Source organism: Hordeum vulgare, chromosome 6H, assembly GCF_904849725.1.
Source record: "Hordeum vulgare subsp. vulgare chromosome 6H, MorexV3_pseudomolecules_assembly, whole genome shotgun sequence".
In the NCBI taxonomy this organism is placed as follows: domain Eukaryota; kingdom Viridiplantae; phylum Streptophyta; class Magnoliopsida; order Poales; family Poaceae; genus Hordeum; species Hordeum vulgare.
In genome coordinates, this window is record NC_058523.1 from 558,906,790 (window position 1) to 558,932,311 (window position 25,522).

Consider the following 25,522-nt stretch of genomic DNA (forward strand, 5'->3'; position numbering starts at 1 on the left):
ATAACTATGAAGGTGATGGTGTATAAATATTTTAGAACTTTCAGGGTCCAATACTGATTGAGAGCTAGCACAGAATAACCATGAAGGCACCCTAAAAAAAGAATAACCACGAAGGTGGTAATGATGCCTTTGGATATTGACGTTGAAGACAAGTACAATGGGAAATTGTTATCTCTCGGGAGCTTTTGTATCAATACCCACAATTGTTCAGGTGCCCGAAAAACTGATGGACAATAATTCCCAACTTGCGTCAAGCTATGTTTTCCATTTTTCTAATTGATTCAATTTTCAGTCTTGTTCCCATTTTATTTAGTATGCTGCAACTTGACAAACAGTCAGTGGAGAAATAGTCATTTCCAGGACAACTGACGAAGAAACGTCCAAAAGTATATCCGATATAAGATTTTTAATGGATTGCCTAATAATATGCGCGGGATTACTTTCGACCAAAATAAGTATATGATACATTTATATGAAATGATAACTCACAAGTCACAAGGGATACACATAATCGATACTTCCACTCAAAGAACATATCACCGAAATAGTCACTTCAAAAATATAATCCAACTACATTGTTTAGAAGTTTATTAAATCTATTGATTGGTAGTGGCATAGATGATTGACTTTCACCCTCCTAAGAAAATACCACATGACAATATATTCTACTATCAATTTAATGGTTTTCCATCCGCATAGTGGCAGCAACTGCCAGCATCGGCACAATAGCATCTGTGGGTATTCCAACCAAGGTCGGAACATATCTTGGTGCACCCAACAACCGAACAAGCTTTTTCCATCTTTACACACCCAAGAATAGGTCCAAAGTCCATTGTATCTGTGCAAGATCAGTCACAACATCCACAACCAATTAGTCTATGGTACACGTTAAATTACTTGGTTGATAGAAGAACGGATCATGTATTGTTAAACTGAATAAAATAAAAGAGATAAATATAAAAAAAACATTAATGTATAAACAGGGGGGTGGGGATATTTACGTGTCCTCCTCGCAGCAACATGGCAGGACAAGGAAGTGATGGACATGAGAATAATAGCTATCCAACACAACACGCTGGTGTTCTTCACAAGCGCCATCTTGCTAGTGTTCTACTCCTGCTTTCTTGCAGCTTCGTCCTTTTCCTAGTGTTTATATAGTGAGATGAGTGTGTAACAAATTAAAAGGAATGTTGTTAATGCATACGTAAGTATACCATCTGGATAACTTTCTAATAATTGTTTTAATATTTGGTATGTTGGAAGTAATTGGTTTACTAAATTAAGACATGTATCATAGCTAAATTTAGTTATATACTCCCTCCATCCCAAAATAAGCGACTTAAAAATGACTCAACTTTGCAATCATAGTACGAAGTTAAGTTATTTTTGAATCACTTATTGTAAAACGGAGGGAGTATTATTTATAGCATGTTATTGACAGTTCATAAGCAAATTAAACAATAGCTGTGCTATTTTGGCCCGGTTCATGTGACTATGATTTTCTTCAGGTGTAGGCCTCATGTGAGTCTGGTGCTGCGTGGGCAACGCATTTGGCGGGACAGGGCATGGGCTTGCCTCGAGCAGCCTTCAATGGGCCGGGCCAGTAAGAATATCTTATGTTTTCCCTTTTTACTTAGCCTTGCATTTTCTCCTTTTTTTCATTTTTTTAATATTCTTTATACCTATACTTCAAATTTTAATTAATCAATAATTTTGGAGATGTTTACTGTGCATTTAAGAAGCGTTAACACAGTTTTTTTTAAATAGCCCTGCATTTCAGAAAATCTCTATTGGCCTACTCGTTTACCTGCAAATTTTGTCCTAACGCGCAGGCAGATATTGCTTACACTACTCTTGGCTGGCTAGAACACTGGAGGGGAGTATCCACAGCTACCTCCAGAGCAATATGCTATGTAGAGAATTGCAGAATTTGGTTCCATCGCGCGCACTTTCAAACCACATAGCAAGAAACATTAAACCACAAATCGAAAGCAAGAACTAATCCTTTATCAAGTTTACTTTATTATTTCCTTCGTTCCTAAATATAAGTCTTTTAAGATATTTTACTACAGACTACGTACGCAGCAAAATGAGTGAATCAACACTTTAAAATGTGTCCATATACAACTGTATGTTGCATAGAATCAAGACTGTTTGTATTTTTTAAATTATAGAATCAAGACTGTTTGTATTTTTTCAATTATAAAATCATTTTTGTACATACAATTTCATATGTATATTTTCTAGTAAACGGAAATCTCTTATATTTGTTACTTTGATTTTCGCGATCAGATAAACTTTCATACAAACAGTCTTGTAAGTTTTGGATGACATGAAGTTGCAATCCTATAATTTTCCTATCCATATCATGCAATCGAATATGTCCCTTTGGGAATTTATCGGCCACAAGAGAATGTAAATAATGTCCTTGTGGGAATTTATGGTTGTTCTCATAACAAATATTAAAAATCAGCATCCCAGTATAAATTTAAATACAAAAACGGTGCACTCTAGTTCTAGTTAGACCTATCTCCGATATTTAGTTTTGCTATCCTTAAGTCGCTTCATCTTCTAATAATAAAGCTCTCTCCATTTTAGCAGGAGTATTTATTATGTTCTACACAACTGTAGTCGATTTCTCGACCTGCTGCCACTTCTTTGGCGTCATCCTCTTGGAGATCTTCGATAAAAGAGTGGCCATGTGTGTTTCGTCTTCCTGGCGTCTCTTCATTTCTATTGATTTCAGATTCTTGCACCAAGAAACACAGTGCGTTGAGTCAACATGTTTGGAAGATGTCATCTTCTTCCTCCTCTTTGGGGTTGCGAGATCTACAAACTGCAGTTTCATATATGAGAATAATTAATTAGCAGGGTGCAAGCGAACTACATCTATGCCTACATCTATGCCGACGACATGTCATTAACGTATTTATACGTCCATGATGATCATGTATATCATATGCTAGATGAAAGCAATGATGATGTCATGCGAGAGATCAAATCAGCAGGATCTATTATAGTTCCTCATGCTTCAACTGGCATGTGGATTCTCCCTCCGGATTTCTAGCCGACCAAGTCTACTCTAGTCTAGCATGACACACCTCTAACTTTATTCATAGAATAGAAGGTATTGCAGTCAGCCTTAATAATCATTATTTGGGCATTTGGGCCATATAGATCATAGAAATAGCTATTAGTACATAGGAAGTCGTCACATTTCACCGAGACGTGTGCATAAGACTTGTTAAAGATTGTTGTTCCTAATCTTGTTGGAATATGCAAAATTTATGTATATCTTTACTGTTAGAAGATAGGAGAATGGATACAATAAAAGATACAACACATGTCATGAACGCACGGAGGTATGAGCATGCAGCCTGGAGCAGAGAGAGAGAAGGGCTGCTCATCCCGAACTGGGTAAATGAGACATCTCAACGCACAAAGCCTAAAACTACATGAGTATGCAGAATCAGTAGGACATCCAGCATCTTCGAATCAAACACCAGGGACACTACGAGCGAGCAAGACAGCGTCTTCAAAAAACAGAATTGTTTCGATCTGTGAGATGCATGGGTGGAATATTGTGTTATGGCATACAAAATTGACGAATTATCCGTTCTTGGCTTGTGTCGTTTAATGCTATACTCCCTCCGTTCCTAAATATAAGACCTTTTAGAGATTTCACTATAAACTACATACGGATGTATATAGACATATTATAGAGTATAGATTCATTCATTTTTCTTCGTATGTAGTCTCTAATGAAATCTCTACAAGGTCTTATATTTAGGAACAGAGGGAGTATATGCTAGTGGGGTTTGATAGTCCTTTTATACGTGTACCGCATGCAGTATGCTCTACTATGTACTTTCTTCGTCTCAAAATTATTGTCTTAGATTTGTCTAGTTATAAATGTATCGAGTCATATTTTACTATGGGGACTGATCTACGCCGGCGCGCCGGCCCAAACTTTCGGCCGGCCACGCGCGAGCCGCAGGATCCACCAACCCCGCGTCGTTCGCACCGTTGGATCCGCATGCAACATTTTTCTTCCTATGCAGCAAAATTTCGATGCTATGCAGCAATTTTTTCAAAGGTTGCAACAAAAAACAAAATTTGTAGCAAAAAAATATCTACGTGATCGTAGCAAAAAAACAAAGCTGATGGTACGTGGTAGCAAAAGTCAAACGTTGGTTGTAACAAATATTTACGTGACGTGTATGCAACTTTTTTAGTGAACGGTTGCAGCAAAACATGATGCCGATTGTAGCAAAAATTAACGCGGTTGTAGCAAAAGTAAAAAACATCAATTGTAACGAAAAATCCGACGAACAGGAGTTGCAACCAAACGTATATGCGGTTTTTTTACTGGAACAAAAAAAATAAAAAAAACGATTGCAGCAAATATGACGCTGGTTGCAACATATTTAGACGAAAAATGTTGCATCCATTGACCAGCGAAGCGCGCGAGTGAAAAAAATGTTGCAAGGGCCCGCGCGCGCGAGGGACGACCGGCGCGCGGATGGGAAACGATTTCCTTTTACTATTTACATACATCCATTTTTAAATAAACCTAAGATCAAAATTTTGGGACTGAAAGAGTACACGACATAGATTCGGAGAGGGAACCAATCACGGGCCCTGATTAGTTATTGGACCGAGATCATCTTTACCAGAGAGCCACTATAAAGCTTGTTACATACGTGCCTCAGCGCCTGACAATTATAATACTCCCGTCCCGTCCCGTCCCGTGTGGCGTGATCGGAAATCAGCCAACGATTGTCTGCGCGAATAGGGATATAGGATAGATCGATGGGCCGCCGGCGCCGCCAAACCCCTAGCATCAAACCGAGCACGCCACCGATGACGATGCCAGTCCGGTGGTGGTCCGATCTCCCCGACGACCTCCTCGACGTGGTCTACAGCAAGGTCGCCGGCCCGCTCAACCGCGTCCGCTTTGCCGCTGTATGCAGGTCGTGGCGAGCCACCGCGACCACGTCGCTTCACGCCGCGCCGCCCGTCCTCCCGTGGCTCATGTTCAACGACGCCCGACAGGACGGCGACAAGACGATGGTGTACTGCCCCGAGGATGGCCAGGTCTTCCGCATGTCTCTGCCGAGCCGGGCGGTTGGCAAGCGGTTCGTCGGCGCCTATGACGGCGGCTGGGTCGCCGCGCTTGGGCACGACATGCAGCTCGCGGTCGTGAACCTTTTCTCCGGTGTCGAGGCGCGGCTAGCCGCCTGGAACATGCACGGACTCTCCTTGGGCGGCGGCCGGAACGACATCCAGAAGATCGTGTTCTCAGAATCCCCGGCATCAACCGGCTGCATCCTCGCCACCATCACCCCCCGCTACGGCCTCGCCCTATGTAGGATTGGTTGTCGGTACAACAAGTGGACGGACGAAGGACCCGTACATGAGCTCGTGGACATCGTGTTCTGCAACGGGCAACTATTTGGCCTCACCGTCTTCGAGCGATTGCTCAGGTTCCAAATAGTTGTGGATCATGATGGCAAGCCGATGGTCACCGGCCAACCCCACCAGATCCGAACAGATAGCTGTCCAACCATGCATCCCAAGAACATCGTTGATCTACACGGCAGGCCAGCAATGGTGGTGAGGACCTTGTCGTCATCATGTGAAGCCTTTTGCGGGCCTTCCTTCAAGGTGTTTGAGCTTGTTGATGATGATGAATCGACGGCAGAGCATGCCCACAAGTGGGAGGAGGCGACGAGTCTAGGCGACTATGCTGTTTTCTTAGGGAAAAGGTGGTCAAAGGTTGCGTACGTGCCGGCTGTTGGGCGCGGCGGGCTGCAAAGAAACTGCATCTACAGCACCGATGACCTGCTTTGCTCATCGACGAGGTTGGAAGATCGCGGTGGCCGCAATTTATATCCTACGAGCGACCGCGATGCCATGTCGAAGATCAGATCGTTTGTGGTTGCTCGTGCTCCGGGTGGTATGTGGGTTCTCCCTCCGGATTTCTAGACAACCAAGTGTAGTCTAGAGTGGCTACTTTGGCTCAGTACATATATAAGGTATTGAAGTCAACCTTTACCATAAATTGAACCATATGGACTATAGAGATCAGTTATAGTATATACAAAATCGTAGTTTATGTAGATGCATACGTGCCTTATTAAAATAGGCATTATCAATGTATAGGATGGTTGAAATATTGTGTTCTCACACGTATATACAAAAATTATGGATCATTCATTCTTTTCTTAATTTTCTCGCTTAATGTTTTTGGCTATGTATCTCGACAATACATTTTGATCTTCTATGCTAAGATCAGTTTTGGATTCATGGTAATAACTTGTATCCTGCAATGACACGTTCCCTACCACATATAGAGATTCATATTGAATCCTTGTGTAATTCAAACAAGGGCGGATAGCATATAGAAACATTTATTGGCTTAGAAAAGCAAATGTAATTTTATTAGGTCAATCAATAACACATTGAGCTGTTGAGGTGGTTTTCAAAGTGAACGCTGGGGAAAATCGGCAAACCAGAAGCAGAGGTGGAATAATGGAGGATGAAAGAAAGGGCTTAATGTGAAATTTTATGTGTTTGCCGAAAAAGAATTTCGCCCCCTTTATATATAACGCAAAACCAGAGACACACATCCGATTACAACGCGCCACCACCACACACAATACACACACCCAAGACGTGCACTCCACCTACGAACACCGTCCCTCCTTTAAATCCATTTAGTCTATCCTCGCAAAAGAAAATCAAATGAGTCTTTCTTGTAATGAAATTTGTTAGTAGTGTAGAAGAAGATCACAGAACGAAGAATTAGTACTAATTAAAAATTAGATTCAGGTAATGTGGTAATCCTATTAATTTTGATCAAAGTGAAATACATGCGTAATAGAATAGCACTGTTGTACTCTAGTAGCAAAGTTTTAAATAGCTTCGCTATAGCTTTGCTATAGCCTTTTCAGTAGGGTGCCGTTAAATGGTACCATATATAAATAGACGACTATAACCCGTTATAGCTGATTTAGAGGCCCGCCGCTATTTGCATAGCCCGCTATTTAAAACATTGATTAGCAGGGATTGCATTCGATACGACATGAGAACATCAAAACACAGAACATCAAAAAAGAGTTAATCTTATCTAGTTTTTCCTCCGTCTATTTTGAATCTGGGTTTATGCATGGCTTACGACTTACCTCGAAAATATATTCGGATGACCCGATAAGGCTGCTGCAGCAAGGAAACAGGCGGCGACGGCCGGCCGTACAACGGACTTGTGGTGGCCGTCCCACATCCCCTTTCTAGAAGCAGGTAGGCGGCGGCGGCGGCGGCGCCTCCCTGTTTCTCGCTGGTGAAGTTATTTTTGGCTACGATTAGTGGAACGATGTTGACCAGGGCCTCATTGAAAGAGCGTCCGCTTCTGGTGGGTCTGGTTGCAGTTTTCTGATGATGGGATCGGGAAGAAAAAGCCTTCCATCCAGGGCACGCGCCAGATTTCAGATTGTATCATGATTTTTTCTTCGATCGGAGCCCTGTGCGATCGCACCGTTCGACGGGCCTGAATGCAGTTGATGTATGGGTTGCATTCAGTTTCAGTTACTTATAATGGCTATTTTTCGGAAATATGGCATATTAAAGTAACTAGCTTTTGTTGATAAATAATTAAAGTAACTAGGCTCATACATTTGGTAACTTAAAACACGTTGTTGCACAAAGAGAGTACAATACAAATTTTCTTCCAACTAAGGGAGACTTCCCTTGGTTCTACTTGAATGATTTTCTTCACAACGGCGATAAGATAGACGTTGCCCTATTCATAGTCGCCATTTTTTCTGACCCCATACATATGCACATGTTCAAACTGGAACATGCAGTGGAAATTGAGACTTACGGGATCGATCCATTATGAGAAGACGCTCTGCTACGTCTGTCATCCATGGTCTTTGATCCACATCAAGGTTAAGACATTCCACAGCGATACATGCCAGACTATCAAGAATCTCCAAATCTTCTGTTACCGCAATTTCCTTGTCAAATAATGGAGTTGCTTTCTTCTCTTTCTTGTAAGCTTCAAGGAAATTATTTACTAAGCTACCGCCGTCGGAATGTGTGGCTTTCTTCCTACTGATAAGCTCCAAGATGACAACTCCAAAACTGTAGACATCACTTTTTTCTGTTAGCAGCCCTGTTTGCAGATATACTGGATCCATATAACTCATGTCCCCAATGATAGATCCCGTGTGTTGTTTGTCTCTTGCAATCAACCTTGATATGCCGAAGTCTGAGATCTTTGGCGCATACTTATCATCCAAAAGTATATTTGCTGGTTTAACGTCGCCATGTAGAATCTTAGTATTGGTTTTTGAATGCATATAAACCAGACCATCTGCTGATTCTGCAGCAATACTCAAACGTGCACCCAAGTGGAGGGGCACCTTGTTGTTGCCATGAAGAATATCATTGAGGCTGCCATTACTGAGAAACTCATAGACTAGAATCGGGGCATCAACTTCTAGGCAACAACCTATGAGCCTAACGATGTTCCTGTGGATGACTTGAGATTGAATGATGACTTCATTTGCAAACTGTTCATTCTCTAGCACACTTCCACTAATCGGCTTTTTCACTGCGACTTGTTCATCATCAAGAATGCCCTTGTAAACTTCGCCGAAGCCACCTTTTCCAATAAAATTGCTACTCTTCAAAATTGGCTTGAGCTTCTCCTTTTCAAACAGTTTTATGAATTTTGCCTTCTCTAATGTATGCCCACCATTTTTCTCATAAAATTCTCTAGTTTTCTTTTTCTCTTTGCGAAGAAGAATAAGGAATGATATGGCTGCCATGAGAAAAAAAACACCTATTCCACCTACATGGAAACAAAACAAAAAGATTTCATATTACTAAATTTCCAATATATAACTACTCTGTGTGCAAAAGAAAATATAAAAAGGAAACAACTCTTCTGATTATTTGTTCCGATTTCTTTCACAATAGTGGATTTTCTACCTCAGGGGTACGTAGCTATCCCCCAAGACCCACTATCCACTCAGGGATATACGTAGCCATCCCCACTATCCAATGGTACATAGGGGTTTGTACCGAGTTCCCACGTGAGAATTGGCCTACACGCTGATTAATATCATTGATTTGTCATTAGTGCCACATATGAACATCAGTCATGAACCGAACTAGTCGGAGCGAAGAAGAATCCCGCTACTAGCTAGTGGGAGCCGGGGCCATAGAAGGGGAGTAGGGGCGATGGGAGAGGTGATCCGGGGCGTCGGCTTACCAGTAATCCTACATCGACGGACCCTTACGGGGTTTTACAAACTGAGTTTGAGCTGTCAAATTATCATTGGATTAAGGTGAGAAAGGGGGCCCATCCACCTGAAAATCAGGGAAGGGTGGAGAGCATTAGAGGGAAGGTCCCCGTAAAGTTCATGTAAGGGTCCGTATGTTTAGCATTTTCGGTCGGCTTACACTCGCGCCCAAACCGATGGCCGCTGGGACGGCGACCTCACCGGCGACGGAGGGGTCCTATGGGTCCAGGTACTCCTGCCTGAGAGCGTTTAGGTAGTCCCTCCGTAAACTAATATAAGAGCATTTACAACACTATTCTAATAATCTAAACGCTTTTATATTGGTTTACAGAGGGAGTTGTTTATACTGAGAAATATGTCTTAGGGGACGCATGTTGATTAACGTACATTAGGTAGTTAACAAAACAATTGCATACAAACTAAAAACAGAGGAAGATAGGGTAGAATATTTAGATCGTGTCCTATTTATATTTATATTTATAACTTGTATCATATTGTTGGTAGTGGTATGCGAGGAGAAATGGGCGCTCGCCCAGGCGATCGTGGAGTCGACCTCGACGGCGACCACGTACTAGTCAAGAAGGCTGCTCCGGGCAACTCTCTCCAACGCAACAAGTTCTGGGCCCTAGCCAGCTCAGACGGAGATGACTCCGAAGACGCAGATGGCGGCGCACTGGTGGAGATCTCATCACCGACCCCTTCGTATCTCGTTTGCGAATCGCTTCGTGCCGGGCGTTTGGAGGCGGAGGTGGCCGGATCCATTGCTGAAATTGTGCCGCCAGGAGATAGCGCTTGGGATGGACTCAACCACGACGATGGTATGTAGGTCGTTCTACGGATAGTACATCGACGAACGGCGTCACAGTGCAATTCAATATGTCAGAGCAATTACAAAGGGCAATTTTGGACCACACACCACTACTGGTTGATTCTAGGGAAGCGATTCATGTAGGTAATAGAAATATTTTCTCTGTTGAATTAAGCTGGTTCGAGAGAGAAGGTTCCATGGATATCATTGCTACTGAATGGGCCAGGGAAGCTGGTGGGTCATCTAATATAGATAGGTGGCGAAACAAAATTAGGCACTTGCCCCAGTTTTCGAGGGGCTGGGCCAAGAATCAAAGTGGCATTTACAAAGTAGAAAAAGAGAGGCTAACTCAGCTCATTAATGACTTAGATGTGAGAGCAGAGTCTACACTTCTTAATATGTCAGAGCGGAATGTTAAGATTGAGGCTGAGAAGCAGTTACAAACTCTTCTGAGAGAGGAGGAGATGAAATGGGCCCTTCGAGCAAAGGTGATGAGGGTGGTCCATGGAGATGATAACACACAATTCTTTCATATGATTGCGAATGGCAAGCTTAGGAAGAAGACAATAATTCAACTCGAACATGATGAAGAGTACAATCGTAGGAATCTCAAGTTGTACATCTCTGAATATTATAAGAAACTTTTTGGTTCACCTGAAGAGAATTTTGTCTCTTTGGACGAGAACACAACAGGGGACATATCTCAACTCATAAACGGTGAGAACGAGATACTGTCAGCGCCGTTTACTGAGAAAGAGGTGTTTGACGCAATAGCACAAATGAAAAATAACAAGGCCCCCGGACCGGATGGGTTTCCGACCGAATTCTATAAAAAATACCGGCATATTATAAAGGATGATCTTTTGCTTACGTTCCATGAATTATTTAATGGACACCTACAACTTTTTCCCCTAAACTTCCGAACAATAACATTGTTGCCAAAGAAGATGGAAGCCATTCAAATTGAGCAGTTCAGACCGATCTGTTTGCTCAATGTGAGTTTCAAAATATTTACAAAGGTTGGCACCAATAGGCTGACGCAGATAGCCCATTCGGTAGTACAACCGATGCAGACTGCTTTCATGCCCGGGAGACACATCCTAGAAGGGGTCATGGTCTTGCATGAAACGCTGCACGAAATTCACACAAAAAAAAACTTGATGGGGTTATCTTTAAAGTGGATTTTGATAAGGCGTATTGTCGTGGTTTTGTCACGGCAGATGTCCTCATGAAAGGACTTAAAGATGGAGCCATCGCACCTTGGTGGTGACTCAAAGGGGGTGAGCGAAAGCGACTCGGATTTACCCAGGTTCGGCCTCTCGTGTGGAGGTAAAAGCCTACGTCCTGCTTTGTGTAGATTGATGATGGTTTCGATTACAAGGAGGGCATAATTCGCCTGACCTAGCTCTCGATAATTTCTAACCTGCCTCATCTTCTCAGGGACTCGCCTTTATATACAGGTCGAGACCTTAGGGTTTACAAGAGTCCTGGCCATGCTACAAATCATAGCTTTCCTTATCTCTAAGTCGTCGTGTCTTCCAAGACTGAGAACTCACTTGGCGGTCTATCTTTTGTATAGTTCTTGAACCACCATCCGCCCCCTGGGCCAAGGGTCGTACTTCTAATGTTGAGTCGCCCTTTTGATGACCCGGCCCACATAAGGCGGGTTATACCGCAGGTAATATCCCCAACATTAGGCCTCAGATATTCTTGAATTTATTCACGCCAATAAGCTTTCACCTATTTGGGGCGACTTATACTATCCTTGCTTTTCGACGAATGATAAGCCGCCACTCGTTATGAATTTGTCTGACCCGACAGATAATCTTTGATGACATCACCCCATCCCTTTAATGTCGTGGTTTTAATGCCATAACCATCCAACGGATCTTTTGCTCCATATTTACTTATCCTGAAAATCCAGGCGCCATCATTGCAGATTCTCGACTTGTCGTCTCGATCCCCGCTCTGGCCGCCTCGATTCCTGCTCTGGCCGCCTTGATTCCTGCTCTGGCCCTTTAAATAGTCGAGGGGGAGTGGGGGCACCGTCACCTACCCCCACTTCGGCCTCCTCGCGACCTCCGTCTTCCTTACGCCATGTTCCTCCTATCTTTCTTTGAAGTATCGGTCGGGGTACGGAAAAGACTAGACTTTTATAGATCTCGTTTCTTTTGGCAATGTGATGAGGCCAAGAAGAAATACCGATTGGCCAGATGAGACATTATTTGTAGACCCAAAGAACAAGGGGGTCTCGGTATTGAGAACTTAGAAGTGAAAAATAAATACTTACTTAGCAAATGGCTTTACAGGCTTTATAATAAAACCGAAGGAATGTGGGTACATATTTTGAGGAATAAATACCTACAGACTTAGACATTGGCCCAGGTTACAGTTAAACCTAATGACTCACCTTTTTGGAAGGGGATAATGAAGGCCAAGGTAACCTTCTTTCAGCGGGTGAAGTTTTTAGTTTGTAACGATACCACAACCAGTTTCTGGGAGGATACTTGGCTTGGGGACACTCCTCTAGCTCTACAATATCCTTCTTTGTATAATATTGCACAACGTGAGGAAGATTATGTTGCCACAATATTACAGTCGGTACCTCTGAATATCCAATTCAGGTGAGCTATAGTGGGAGAACGCTGGAATTCTTGGCTACACTTGGTCGGACGATTGATGGATGTTCAACTCTTTGACCAGGAAGATAGTATTCACTGGAAATTAGCTAGGAATGGTAGTTTTTCAGTGAAGTCGATGTACATGGATCTAATTAATTCTGACCGCCTTTCGAGATCGTTACATATTTGGAAAATTAAAGTGCCACTTCGAATTAAAATTTTCATGTGGTTTGTACAAAAAGGAGTTGTACTAACCAAGGATAATTTACTAAAATGGAGTTGGATAGGCAGGTCTACTTGTTGCTATTGTGATCAGAATGAAACTATAAGACATCTCTTTCTTGATTGCCCACTTGCAAAATTACTATGGCGCACTGTTTATATAGCATTTAACATTAATCCACCAACGAGCATTAATACGTTATTTGGGACGTGACTCAATGGAGTAGACGTACATATAGCGAATCATATCCGGATTGGGATAAGTGTTGTTTTCTGGGCTATATGGAACACTAGAAATGATATGATCTTTAATGGCAAAAACATTACTAATTTTTGCCGGTTATCTATAGAGCTTATGGCTACTGGGTGCAATCGGTGGAAGACGGTCGTACGGGCTATCTTCAGCCGATTTGGATGGCAAGCTAATAATATACTAGGTGTATAGGCATCGTAGTCTTCTTTTAGTGTTGCTGCAAATGGCAGATTTTACCTACCTTTACCTTTTGTTTTTATTGCTCACTTGGTAAGACTTTTGTGGACCTAAGACTTTATTTTTGTTATATTTTATAATAAAATGCTGGATGCATCGATTGATGCAGAGGCCGAAGACTTTGTTCCTCCTTTTCAAAAAAAAATAAAAAGATAGGAGCATCTAAAAAGTAAAGGGAAATGCTATCTAGAAGCGCCGCACCGTGGACATCCGGTACAGCGGCTTGTGTTCTCTTGCATGCATGCATGCAATGATGTCATCAGATTCATTCTAAATGATCAAAATTCAAAAACTTTTATCTCTTAAACCGTTAATTCGATCGATAATCCGTTTTCACCGTTGACTTTGTTTCGACGAAATCTTTAAAACTAGATCCCATGTCGACATGTTTTGACAACTTTTTTTTTTGCTCACAATTACCACATTTGTTGCACTTACTTGTCATATTAGTAAGTGCTTACTTGTCTAATAAAAGATAACTTAATCGTCAAATTCTTAAAAATTGTGTATAAATATGACATCTTGACATAATCAAAATGATAAGCACAAACAACTTTTTGAGGCGATTACACGCAAAAATAGGGCAACTCAACATATTTAAAACCGGTGACCACAAAAAAATCTTTTTTGGTCATCGTTTGTAAATATGACAACTCGGCATAGTTAAACTAGCATCTTGACAACTAAGTTTTTGTAAAATTGACAACTATGCAATTTTAAACTACTACTAGTAGTACTAGTACTAACCAGATGCATTTCGCTAGTGATTAAGGTCTGCCAACACATGTTTTGTGTGAGACACTTTTTCTACCGATTTTCTGTGTCACGCTTTGCATGCAATGCATATTTTTGTGATGCCATCTGCATATCCTTCTAAGCCACGCTGATGTGTGCTGCAATATGGATACATGCGGCACATGATTCACATCGAGAAAAAAATGGCAATTAAGTTATTTTTTTTTGACAAGTAAGTGGCTAATAATACGACAATTAAGTCTAAAAATGTGGTAATTATGGACGGAGAAAAAAAGTTCTCGAAACATGTCAACATGGGGTCTAGTTTTGAAGATCTCGTCGCGACAAAGCCAACGGTGAAAACGGATTGTCAATTAAATTAACGATTTTAGAGATAAAACTTTTTAAATTTTAAGTTAATAGAGATAATCTTGATGACGTCATTGCATGCATGCATGGTAGGGAGATGGAATTAGCCGCAGAATGAGAAGACTTGCATGCGGTGCCGCTCTGTAGTTAAGCCCAAAAGTAAAACCGTGATAGCCTAAATTTGTGGCTTACCCAAAATCCCCCGTGCTGCTACGGGGAATTTATCTGTGCAGGTTCCATTTTTGCCGTCGCCTTCCATTCCAGGCTTACATGGACAGTCATAGCCTCCCAACTTGTTTTTGCAGACCCCGTGAGTGGAGCAAGGGTACAAATCGGGGAGCTTGCACTCATCGATGTCTGAAAAAACGGAATATAAAGGTATGAAATTGGCGATGTAATTAATATTGAAAGAGAGCGTGTGGATATGGAAATTAAATTTGTTACCTTGGCATCCATTGGCGATGTAAGGGTTGCCATCGTAATTGTCCCAGCACTTGCAGACATACCCCTGGCCACTGGTCCTGTTGGCACAGTAGCTGTTGCCGCTGACGCAGGCGTAGTCTAGAGGTGTGTGCTGGCCCTTGGCCGGACAGGAACCGTTGAGGATGGAGAAATCGAGCACCAGTGGGACACCCCTTGGGAATCTGTTGGGTAGCACCTCGTAGCCATACATGTCCGGTGTGGAGAAGTTGTACCATGAGCTCTCTACCACCATGCCGTAGGAGCACGGATTGGTCTTAAACATGGTGTTGGGTGGATCAGAATTGAACCACAGTGAAAATTCGGGGACGGGAAACTCTACCGGGAAGGCGGCCAGGCAGCAGCCCCGCCCCGAGCATGACCCGTTGGTCGCGAACTTGAGGAAGTGCTTGCCCATGAGGTCTGAAAGGCAGGAGAGTGAGAACTCATTTGACGACGTGTCGTCAGGCGACGACGACGCTGACCAGGTGGTGGTCGCGTTAAGCGTTGGTACCGACCACAGGTCGCTACTGATCATAGGATGGACTCTCCAGCCGACGCCGATGAGAGCATTGCGCGTCGCCGACACGAGGAACGGACTCATCTTCTCGCCCAGCCGCATCTGTAGACCCTTGTATAAGTAGACGGAACTGTATGGGTTGCACTTAGATGAGACCGGGGCGTATGTGCGCGCCTCACCCTTTGCAACCGATATATCCATGAGCTCCCAAGCTTGTGTTTTAATCCATTTATCACGATGGTACCGTCCTCCTGCCTGTGTTAATTTACGACCCAATACATGGAAAAATATAAATTAATAACCACCACTTACTCCAGCTAGCTAGTAGAAGTACTCCTACTACTTAGGCCCTGTTTGGATACTCTAACTCGGTTAGAGGTTAGAGTTAGATTCTAACTCTAGACTAACCCTGAACTAACTCTAACCAAGGAGGTGTTTGGATGAAAGGGTTAGATTGTCAATAAATGCACTTTTTCCAATCATTTGGCTCCTTTATCTAGGATTTTGTGTGATGGAGGAAGAGAGAAAAGTAACTTTTTGTGGGCCCCACCTAACTCTAACCCAAAAAAACACCTCTTGGATGGGTTAGATTTTTTGGATGGGTTAGATGCATCTAACCAACTCTAACCCACGCTGTTTGGATTTTTAAAGGTTAGATGAGTTCAATCTAATCAACTCTAACTCTAACCCTAGGATCCAAACAGGGCCTTAGTAGAGTACTTACTACTCCCTCCGTAAAGAAATATAACAACATTTAGATAATTAAAGTAGTGATCTAAACGTTTTTATACTACTGTATTTCTTTACACAGAGAGAGTACTATATTAATAATATCAAGGTATATATAGCTGTGCCTACCTCCAACCTGTCGTGAATCTCCACTATCCGCTGGAATACTCCGCTATAGGCTAGGTAGGCACGAGGTGGATTGAAGGAGTCGTTGCATGTCACCTGGAAGCCCTCACGAAAGCAGCCAGGCTTCATGCCGAAAGGGTGGGGAATGCTTAGGTTGCCGCACTTGTCGGGACAATCCACAAGTGTGATGGGTTGCTGCTCATCTTGCTCAGCAGCAGCAGCCTCCAGGATCAAGTGAGGAGTAGCCGCTGAAAGGAGGAGGACAAGGAGTAGGATTTTTGGCAGCCGCTGGGAATGGGATTGCCAAGGTGTGGTCATGCTGGTGTGTGTATGTTCTGCGCTCTCTTGCAAGCTTACTCAGTCGCCTAGCATCATTCTTTGCTAGCATTAGTAGTACTTACCTACCTTCATCTTCTTTATCTTTTGACTATATAAGACAGACACTTGTTTATTTCAAGTGGCAGTTGCACACACTACAAAAGAATTCCCACTTAACTAGAAAAGAAAAAAAAAGGTGACACCTTTCGTAAAAGAAAAGGCTGCAACATGTACCATTCCTAGCGAATCGCCACCTTTTCTAAAAAGACTCAAACTCTCTGCTTTAGAAATATACTATCTTGGTACGATTTGATTCTGTCCGCCACCATCTGATTGAGGAACACATGCATGTGATCGATTGAGGATAATTGTTGTTTATTTGCTAGCTTGCTCCACGCATTTATGCTAAGTGCTAACTAGTCAAGCAGCAATGATTCGGCTGTGACTCGCTCCAATAAGATAAGAAATGTTGCACTGCCTTCGTTTTTTTTTTTCTAATAGGCAGGCCATGATCAAGGGCAGGCCTGCGCAGTGATGAAGTACTCTCCACTTGTGTCAAGAGGTTCTGGATTCGAACCAGCCTCTCTGCATTGCATTATAGCAGGGGTAAGACTAGGTTTTTATAATCCCTTCTTAGACCCCACCTTGTATGGGAGTTTCTATGCACTGGGTCTGTCCTTTTAGGCGGGTCATGATCATATTCTTGGAAAAGAAGGATCACTCAAGAGGTTCTGGATTCGAACCAATCTCTCTGCTTCATAACGATGCATGCAGCCAATTAATTAAACAAAGGTCCAACAAAGGTTCAAGATTCAGCCATAAATTACGAAAATAACTAACGTTGCGTTTGGATGTCTGTATTGAGGCTCTAAATCAGATTTCGTATTCCCGAACTCTCAATTCGGCTGTTTGGTATGCGCACGGAAACACCCATCGGAAATCGGACGAATATTATCTTGAAATCGGCCGCACGCGCCAAGTGCTCCCATGTCTCCGAGGGCTACCCCTCTGATTTGGCTAGAAACACCCGTCCCAGCAAAAGAAAACGATTGGATCCATCTTTTTCCTCCGCTCATCTGCTCGACTACGGACAACCGCGCGAGCACGACCTAGAAAAGAGATGTCGGCGCTCAGTGAATCCCACAGACAGCGGTGCCCAGGTACCTCTCCGCATTGGCCTTCCTCCTGCTCCTACACCGGCTAATGCAACCCCACCACCGTAGCCGCTCCACATCCTCTGTCGCCCATCTCCTCCATGGCCGCCCTGGCCTGGACCTAGCCACCCACCCCGCTCCTCCTCCTCCTCTATGGCCACCTTGGCCTGGACCTAGCCGCCCACCCCGCTCCTCCTCCTCCTCCTCCATGGCCGCCCTGGCCTAGACCAAGCCGCCCGCCCCGCTCCTCCTCCTCCTCCTCCATGGCCGCCCTGGCCTAGACCAAGCCGCCCGCCCCGCTCCTCCTCTCATGGCCGCCTCAGGAAGATACCAAAGAGCAGAGGCTGAGTTGCTTCAGAAGGATTTTTCTTCAGTTTTTGTTTGTCTGTTCTAGAAGACTGGGTACTATTCAGTTTAGCACAGATTGTACAAATTTTGATTTGATACATACAAAAAGCACTATGCAAATCCATAGTTTGACATCCAAACATGATTTGGTATTGAAATCTCACTGAAATTCCATGGGTCAATTCATGAGCATCCAATCAATCGAATTTGTATTTATGTCCATTACAGTTTCCTTGTCGAATTGGTATTGAAAGCAATTCAATACAGAGGCATCCAATACAAACATCCAAACACAGCGTAAGTGAAACAAAGAAAATTACATGCCACATCTGGCTATATCATAACAGGCTACGATGGCTATACACCTACCTATTAAATTGCCGACATTTATATTGGTTGAATATAACCCGTGCCGCTATCTTCCATCGGTTGCATCCAGTAACCAAAAGCTCCCTGGACTCCGCAGGCGTGAGTAATGAAGATATCCTGCAAGAAAGTTGTGAAGTATTTCCTGTTAAAAATCATGTCATTCCTGCAGTTCCATATAGCCCATAACATTGCACATATTCCTATCCATATGTGCTTAGTTGTGTTAATGTCAACCCCATTAAGCCACGTCCCAAATAACGTGTTCATACTTTGTGGAGGATTTATATTGAAGGCTATATGAATGATACGTCATAATAATCTAGCCAACGGACATTCGAGAAAGAGGTGTTTGATAGTTAAATTATGATCACAAAAGAAACATCTAAAATTACACATCCATCTTCGTTTAGTCAAATTATCTTTCGTCAGTATCACTCCTTTATGAACAAACCACATAAAAACATAATCTTAAGTGGTACATTTATATACCAAATGCGTGCAGACGTAGGTAGTAATCCAACATTAATAATATGCAGATACATTGATTTGATGGAAAAACTACCGCTTGTAGTTAATTTCCACCAAATTTTGTCTCGTTGGTCCAAAAGTTGAACGTCCATCAACCTTCTTACCAAATGAAGCCACACATTCCATCCCTCTCTTACCTGAGAACTTCTAAATTGAATATTGAGAGGGATTGTCTAAATTTCATGTAGGACGACCACACCTTCTAGGATGTGTCTACCAGGCATGATTGTTGTTTGAGTCTGTTGTACAATCGAATGAGCTACCTGTGTCAGCCTGCTCACTGCAACTTTAGTGAAAATTTTGAAACTCACATTAAGCAAACAAATCGGCCTGAATTGCTCAATGCGTACAGCCCCTTCCTTCTTTGGCAACAACGTGATTGTACCAAAGTTTAAGTGAAATAACTGAAGTTGTCCATTAAATAAGTCATGAAACATGGGCATAAGATCATTCTTGATAATATGCCAACATCTCTTATAAAACTCCGTTGGAAACCAATCTGGTCTTGAAGCTTTGTTATGCTTCATTTGCATTATTGCTTCAAACATCTCTTTCTCGGTAAACGGAGTTGATAACACCTCGTTCTCTTCATCATAAAGTTGTGGGATGTGCTCATTTGCAGCACTCAGCCGTCGTCCTCGTCGGAGAAGAGCTCAACGTAGATGCGCTCCTGCATAGTGGCTTCATGGTGCCACTCCTCCACCTTGGGGCCGAAGGCGAGGGCCGACGCGACACCATGCTCGTAGAGCACGGTGTCGATCTCCCCGTCCCTTCGGCAGCGCTGCTGGTCCACTTCCGCCTCCCACACACTCCGCACCAGCAGTGCGGGCAAAAGGCTATCTGCCTCCGCCGGTGGGAGAAAGTCTTCCGGTCCGACGATGCCTCTGGCACGTCGCTTCGGCACCGCCTCGGCCTCTGGCTCCATCTTCACCGGCAGGAGCTCCTCTAGCTCCCTCTTCACCCTGGGAGGGAGGAGCACGAGCTTGATGGAGTTCACGGAGAAGAGGCGGCCGCACGCGCGGTCGTACTCCTCTGTCTCGCGACGAAGAGTGTCGGCGGCGGCGTCTTGCCCCATTGCGTGTTCCGGCAGGCGGCGAGCTTCCGGGCGGCATCGGATCTGACGCGATGAGCCCTCTCGGGGTTGTTGTTTCTACGGCCGCCGGAGTTGGTCATCAAGGACAGTGGGATGGAGCGCTAGGCGACGGAACCGAGGCGCGCGACGGCGGATCTGAGGCCCCGATGGTGAGGTGGGGGGACTTTCTGCGGCGGTGGAGAGATAGGGTTTCGACCCGGATCGAGCGGCCGAACCCGCAGATATAGCGGTCGAGCGTTCGCGTTTACGGGCCGGGCCACAAAAATGGCAAAAACCCGGGGTCTGCTAGGGAGGCTGTAATAGGAAGTGGGTAGTGCAACGCCATTAGAATAGCTGAACTGGGGTGGTGTTTCTTTGTCGAAGGACTAGACTAAAAAGTTCATTTTAGTCCCTAGGTAAAGAAACAGGAGGGACTTTTTTTTAAGGGACTACAAAAAGACTCTATTGAAGGGACTTTTTTCTTTAGTCCCTGGGACTAAAAAAAGTCTAGTTCCTGAGAAAGAAACACCACCTGAATTGTTTGGTTTGCACGTAGGGGGTGGAGGAGGCATCCAATGGAGCTGGGCTAGGATATCTGTTTTTCTTCCTCTGATAGCAAAACTAGGTAAATAGGAGCACATTGCATACGGACATATAGTATTACAGTTAATCTGAGGCATTGTATCAAGGGTGGGTGCAGGACATTGAGCTATTAAGTATTTTAGTTATCAAAAAAAGTGAGTGTAAATATGAGATGAGACAAGTAGATCTAATCGATAATAAGAAGTTGTCGATGGAATGATGCTACAAGTATATAGCTCTGCCCTGTTGCTGGAGATATTGTTCCTGTGTGTGATGCCATTGACGCCGGGTGTGTGCGCCTGCAAAGCTAGCACGGCATGGCAGTGTTCATGGCAATTGTGTGCGTGCATCACCAGTAATGCAGAGGCTGTTCACTACCACGATGAGAGATTCCGAGATTGCCCAAGTTCAGCGGACACGGTTCCTTTAGCGGACGTTCTCTGCCATCGACATATGGGGACCAGCTCCATTTGTCACTCCTGTACGGCGGAAGACAGCCGAAGACATGCTCTCGTCGATTGCATTTCGGCTAGATGCGTATGGTCTTTATCATCTGAAGATATGGTGGAAACAATGCATGCCAACCTGAATCTTGACGCCAGGAGCTCGATCTTCACTATGTAGGATCTTCTATCGACGCAAATGTTCAACCGAATGGTGGTTACTCTCTAGGCTATTTAGAGATCAAGACGGAGAGCAATTCATGAAGAAATATTTGATAGTCCGCTAAAGATCCACCGCTTCATCGAGACTTTTATGCGACACATTGAATTATCTACAAAACATACACTTCACAGCCCTTTGTCGAGGGTTCTCAGAAGCAATGGATGGATTCCACCGCCTCCGGGCTTCGCCAAGCTGAATGGAGATGCTGCATCTGCTGACGGTTGCGGTGCGATTGATGTGGTGTGCAGAGATGATGAGGGGGCTTTCTTGGAGGCTTCGGCAATATCTTTACAGCACATGTATGATACGGCCACCTTGGAAGTACCGACGGCGAGAGAAGCTTTGGCTCTTGCAGAGGACGTCTATGTGCAGAGATTTTAGTGGCATCGGACTGCAAGACCGCGGTGGATGAAATCAAGCATAGAACGAGAGGAAAGAGTGCAGCCATCATTGCAGAAATCATTGAGCGTTCTACTTTTTTTTCTGCTTGTAATTTCACTCATGAACTTAAGCGCTCGAATGTCGAGGTTCACACACTCGCTAAGCTTGCTTTGTCTCTTAGGTTTTGTCGTCATAGTTTCGTTAGGCCAGCCCGGAGAATTAGTTTTCATTCCTGTAAAGATTAATCCAGTTTAATAAAGCCTGGCGAGTTTTATCTATAAAATATATAGTAGTTTGGTTACGTACGTGATGGTAATTAAGGTCATCAATTAAACCTAGCTAGAGCTCCCGTGAGGCCGTGACCAGATCGATCGGAACTCAACCTAATTAAGGTCATCCATTAATCGATTGTCGGCGCAAATAGGAATAGGTGTAGAAGTTAATCATGTTGTTCCGGTAAGATTAGAAAAGAAAGCCGAACTTAGTCCTAGTAGTATTAGGATACCTAGTTCTAGTCTATTTCCATAGTCCCTTGTGGACGTGTATAAAATGCACCCTAGGGATGTTGATTATACCATCAGAAAAACGAAAATCAATACAAAGCACAGGACCGACAGACCCTGTTTACCATAACTCGACGTGTTCTCGTGTTAGTGTTCCGGCGAGATTGAGCAAAGACGTATAGCTAGCTAGACTAGTTTTACGCAAGAGAAAATCTATCAAGCAGCTTGGGTGCTTGCTTGCTATATAGCTAGCTTGCATGTACGTGTAAGGGATATTTGATCTACGGTTCAAAAGTCAACAATTGGTATCTAGAGCCTCGACGATCTATGATCTACGATGACGGACAGCGACGCTGAGTCGGTCAAGTCCGGCAAAGGCGGTCCTAAGGCGAACAAGAATGGCGACAAGGTGAAGAAGGGCGGCAAGTCAGCAACCAGCGGTGGGGGAACGGGCGGCGCCAACGTCCAGGCGCATCGCAACATCCCCATGCAGTACCCGATGCTCACCGACGTCAACTACGGTGTGTGGGCGGTGAAGATGAAGATCATTCTCCGATCCCTTCGAGTGTGGTAGGCAATCACGGATGATGACGTCGATGACGAGTCCGACGTAGGTGCCATGACCGCCATAGCCCAGTCCATGCCGGATTCCGTGCTGATGACATTGACGGAGTTCGAGACGGCAAGAGAGACGTGGAACACACTCAAGGAGATGAGGATCGGAGAAGATCGTGTCACCAAGGCTCGGGCACAAGTGCTGAAGCGCCAATTTCACAAGTTGCAGATGGAGGAAACTGAATCTGTGAACAACTATGCCATGCGTCTTACTACTTTGGTGGGAGAGATCCGCCCGCTTGGTGCAAAGCTCGATGAGACCGAGATTGTGGAGAAATTTTTCAGTTCGGTGACTGATAAATTCACGTACATCATCGGCACGCTCGAGCAGCTTTACGACATCGACGACATGACCATAACGGAGGCGACCGGACGCTTGCGGACATGGGTAGAGAATGCTCGTGGCTGTCGGAAAGGCAAAGGAGGAGGTAGTGACCAACTCATGTACTCGTGCAGATTGGGAGGCCCCAAGTAGCAAAGGAAGGCGTGACGGGGGTGAAGGCTCAAGCAACACAAAAGGCGATGGACAAACCGGAAAAGGCAAACCACAAGGTCGTGGTAAGGCGGGCCAATCTAAAGAGCAGAAGCCCCAGAACTTGGACTTGTCCGAGGTCAAGTGCTATAACTGCAATAAGATGGGTCACTTTGCGAAGGATTGTCCGAAGCCTAACAAGCGGGAGATCAAGGCAAATTTGGCAAAGCAGGAAGGCAAAGGTCCAGGTCTTCTGATGGTCGAAGTTTGTGATCTCGCTGAAACGGTGGTTGTGAAACCAAGCCGGAAGATGCTACTTCATGAGAAGAAAGTGACACCGAAGTTATCCGGGGATCAGAACGTGTCGTGGTATCTCGACACAGGTGCCAGTAACCACATGACGGGGTGCAAGGAGAAATTCCTCGAGCTGGAATACGATGTTGAAGGCTCGGTCAAGTTCGGTGATGGTTCAGTTGTGGAGATTTGCGGGCAAGGATCTGTCCTCTTCGAGGGTTTCACAGGCGAACATCGCATACTCACCGGAGTGTACTACATCCCACGGCATCGCAACAACATCATCTCTATTGGGAAGCTTGACGAGAATGGATGCAAGATGAATATCAAGAACGGAGTGATAACGATCTTCGACAACCAAGTGTACGTAGTCTAGCGTGGTGCTATATGGAAGATCAGATCGTTTGTGGTTGCTCGTGCTCCGGGTGGCATGTGGGTTCTCCCTCCGGATTTCTAGCCAACCGAGTGTACGTAGTCTAGCGTGGCTACTTTGGCTTAGTATATATTGAAGTCAACCTTTACCATAAATTGAACCATACGTGTTATAGAGATGAGTTGTAGTATATACAAAATCGTAGTTTATGTAGAGGCATACGTGCCTTGTTAAAATAGGCATTATCAATCGATAGGATGGTTGAAATATTGTGTTGTGACACATATATACAAAAATTATGGATCATTCATTCTTTCCTTACTTTTCTCGCATAATGATTTTGGCTATGTATCTCGACAATACATTTTGACTTTCTATGCTAAGATCAGTTTTGGACTCATGGTAATAACTTGTATCCTGCAATGACACGTTCCCTACCACATATAGAGATTCATATTGGATCCTTGTATAACTCAAACAAGCACGTACAGCATATACAAACATCTATTGGCTTAGAAAAGAAAATATAATTTTATTAGGTCAATCAATCACACATTGAGCTGTTGAGGTGGTTTTGAAAGAAAACGCTGGGGAAAATCAGCAAACCAGAAACAGGGGTGGAGTAAGGGAGGACGAAAGAAAGGACTTAATGTGAAATTTTACGTGCTTCAAATGATGCGTCGAAGAAAAATGCTGTCTAGATTAAGCACACACAGATGCTTACAGCTCACCTCGCACGGGGATGGAGCTGACTGTCGATCAGATCATGTAAGTGAAAGGCGGTGGCGAGCAAACTAGTGAAGAAATGCCTTCAGGGGTTGTGCTGCTGCTTCAAGCTTATGAGGGTTCGGTCATGCCTGACGCTTGCCGTTCTCGGGCAATGGATGTAAGGACTTCTATTTGCCGTTCTCGGGCAATGGATGTAAGGACTTTTATTTGTATTGACTGAGGGTTTACAGCGTCATCTGACAGAAAATACAGGCACTTGATCGTTAGCTCAACAATTTGCCATGGAAAAAATAGTTAGACCTTTGTGTTGATGCATGCTTAAATTGCAGTGGTTCATGATGAGTGTCTCTGTAAGAACTGCCATCCAAAGATGTTGGGTGTTCTGATGCATTGCTGCTATATTGCTAGTACACGGTAGCACTACAAAGCATGCAAAATGTTATCCATCAGTGAAGAGAATTCCGCAGTTAATATGCAGCAAGTATTCAAGCTGTCCATATATATAGTTTAGTATTCCATATGTTTTGGTACATGAATGGCATTCATTCATGTGTCGGAAATCCTAAAGATCAAGCTGTTGGAGATCAGTCTGTCCTCCTAGGTTTGGTGTTCATACAGTAGAGTTAAAATAAAGAGACTCCACCATGTTTTGGCCTTCTAAGCTGTAGGGTATTGATAATGTAAAAACTAAATAAATACACTTTGTATACGATCATCACAATTACATA

At 43.9% G+C, this 25,522-nt stretch overlaps 1 protein-coding gene and 1 long non-coding RNA gene across 2 annotated transcripts; both read right to left on the reverse strand.

The window, feature by feature from the left end:
- Positions 1-529: 529 nt before the first annotated feature.
- LOC123403949 lies at positions 530-1,129 on the reverse strand. The gene is made up of 2 exons (XR_006611598.1): positions 1,002-1,129; positions 530-838 (listed from the first exon to the last, which is right to left on the reverse strand). It is a non-coding gene; the product is annotated as an uncharacterized LOC123403949 (long non-coding RNA).
- Positions 1,130-7,623: 6,494 nt separating this feature from the next.
- LOC123404630 (wall-associated receptor kinase 4-like) lies at positions 7,624-16,792 on the reverse strand. Its single transcript, XM_045098571.1, has 4 exons — positions 16,394-16,792; positions 15,001-15,790; positions 14,749-14,913; positions 7,624-8,857 (listed from the first exon to the last, which is right to left on the reverse strand). Exons 1-4 carry the CDS (start codon positions 16,706-16,708, stop codon positions 7,848-7,850), a joined length of 2,280 nt encoding a protein of 759 aa, XP_044954506.1. The 5' UTR covers positions 16,709-16,792; the 3' UTR covers positions 7,624-7,847.
- Positions 16,793-25,522: the final 8,730 nt, after the last annotated feature.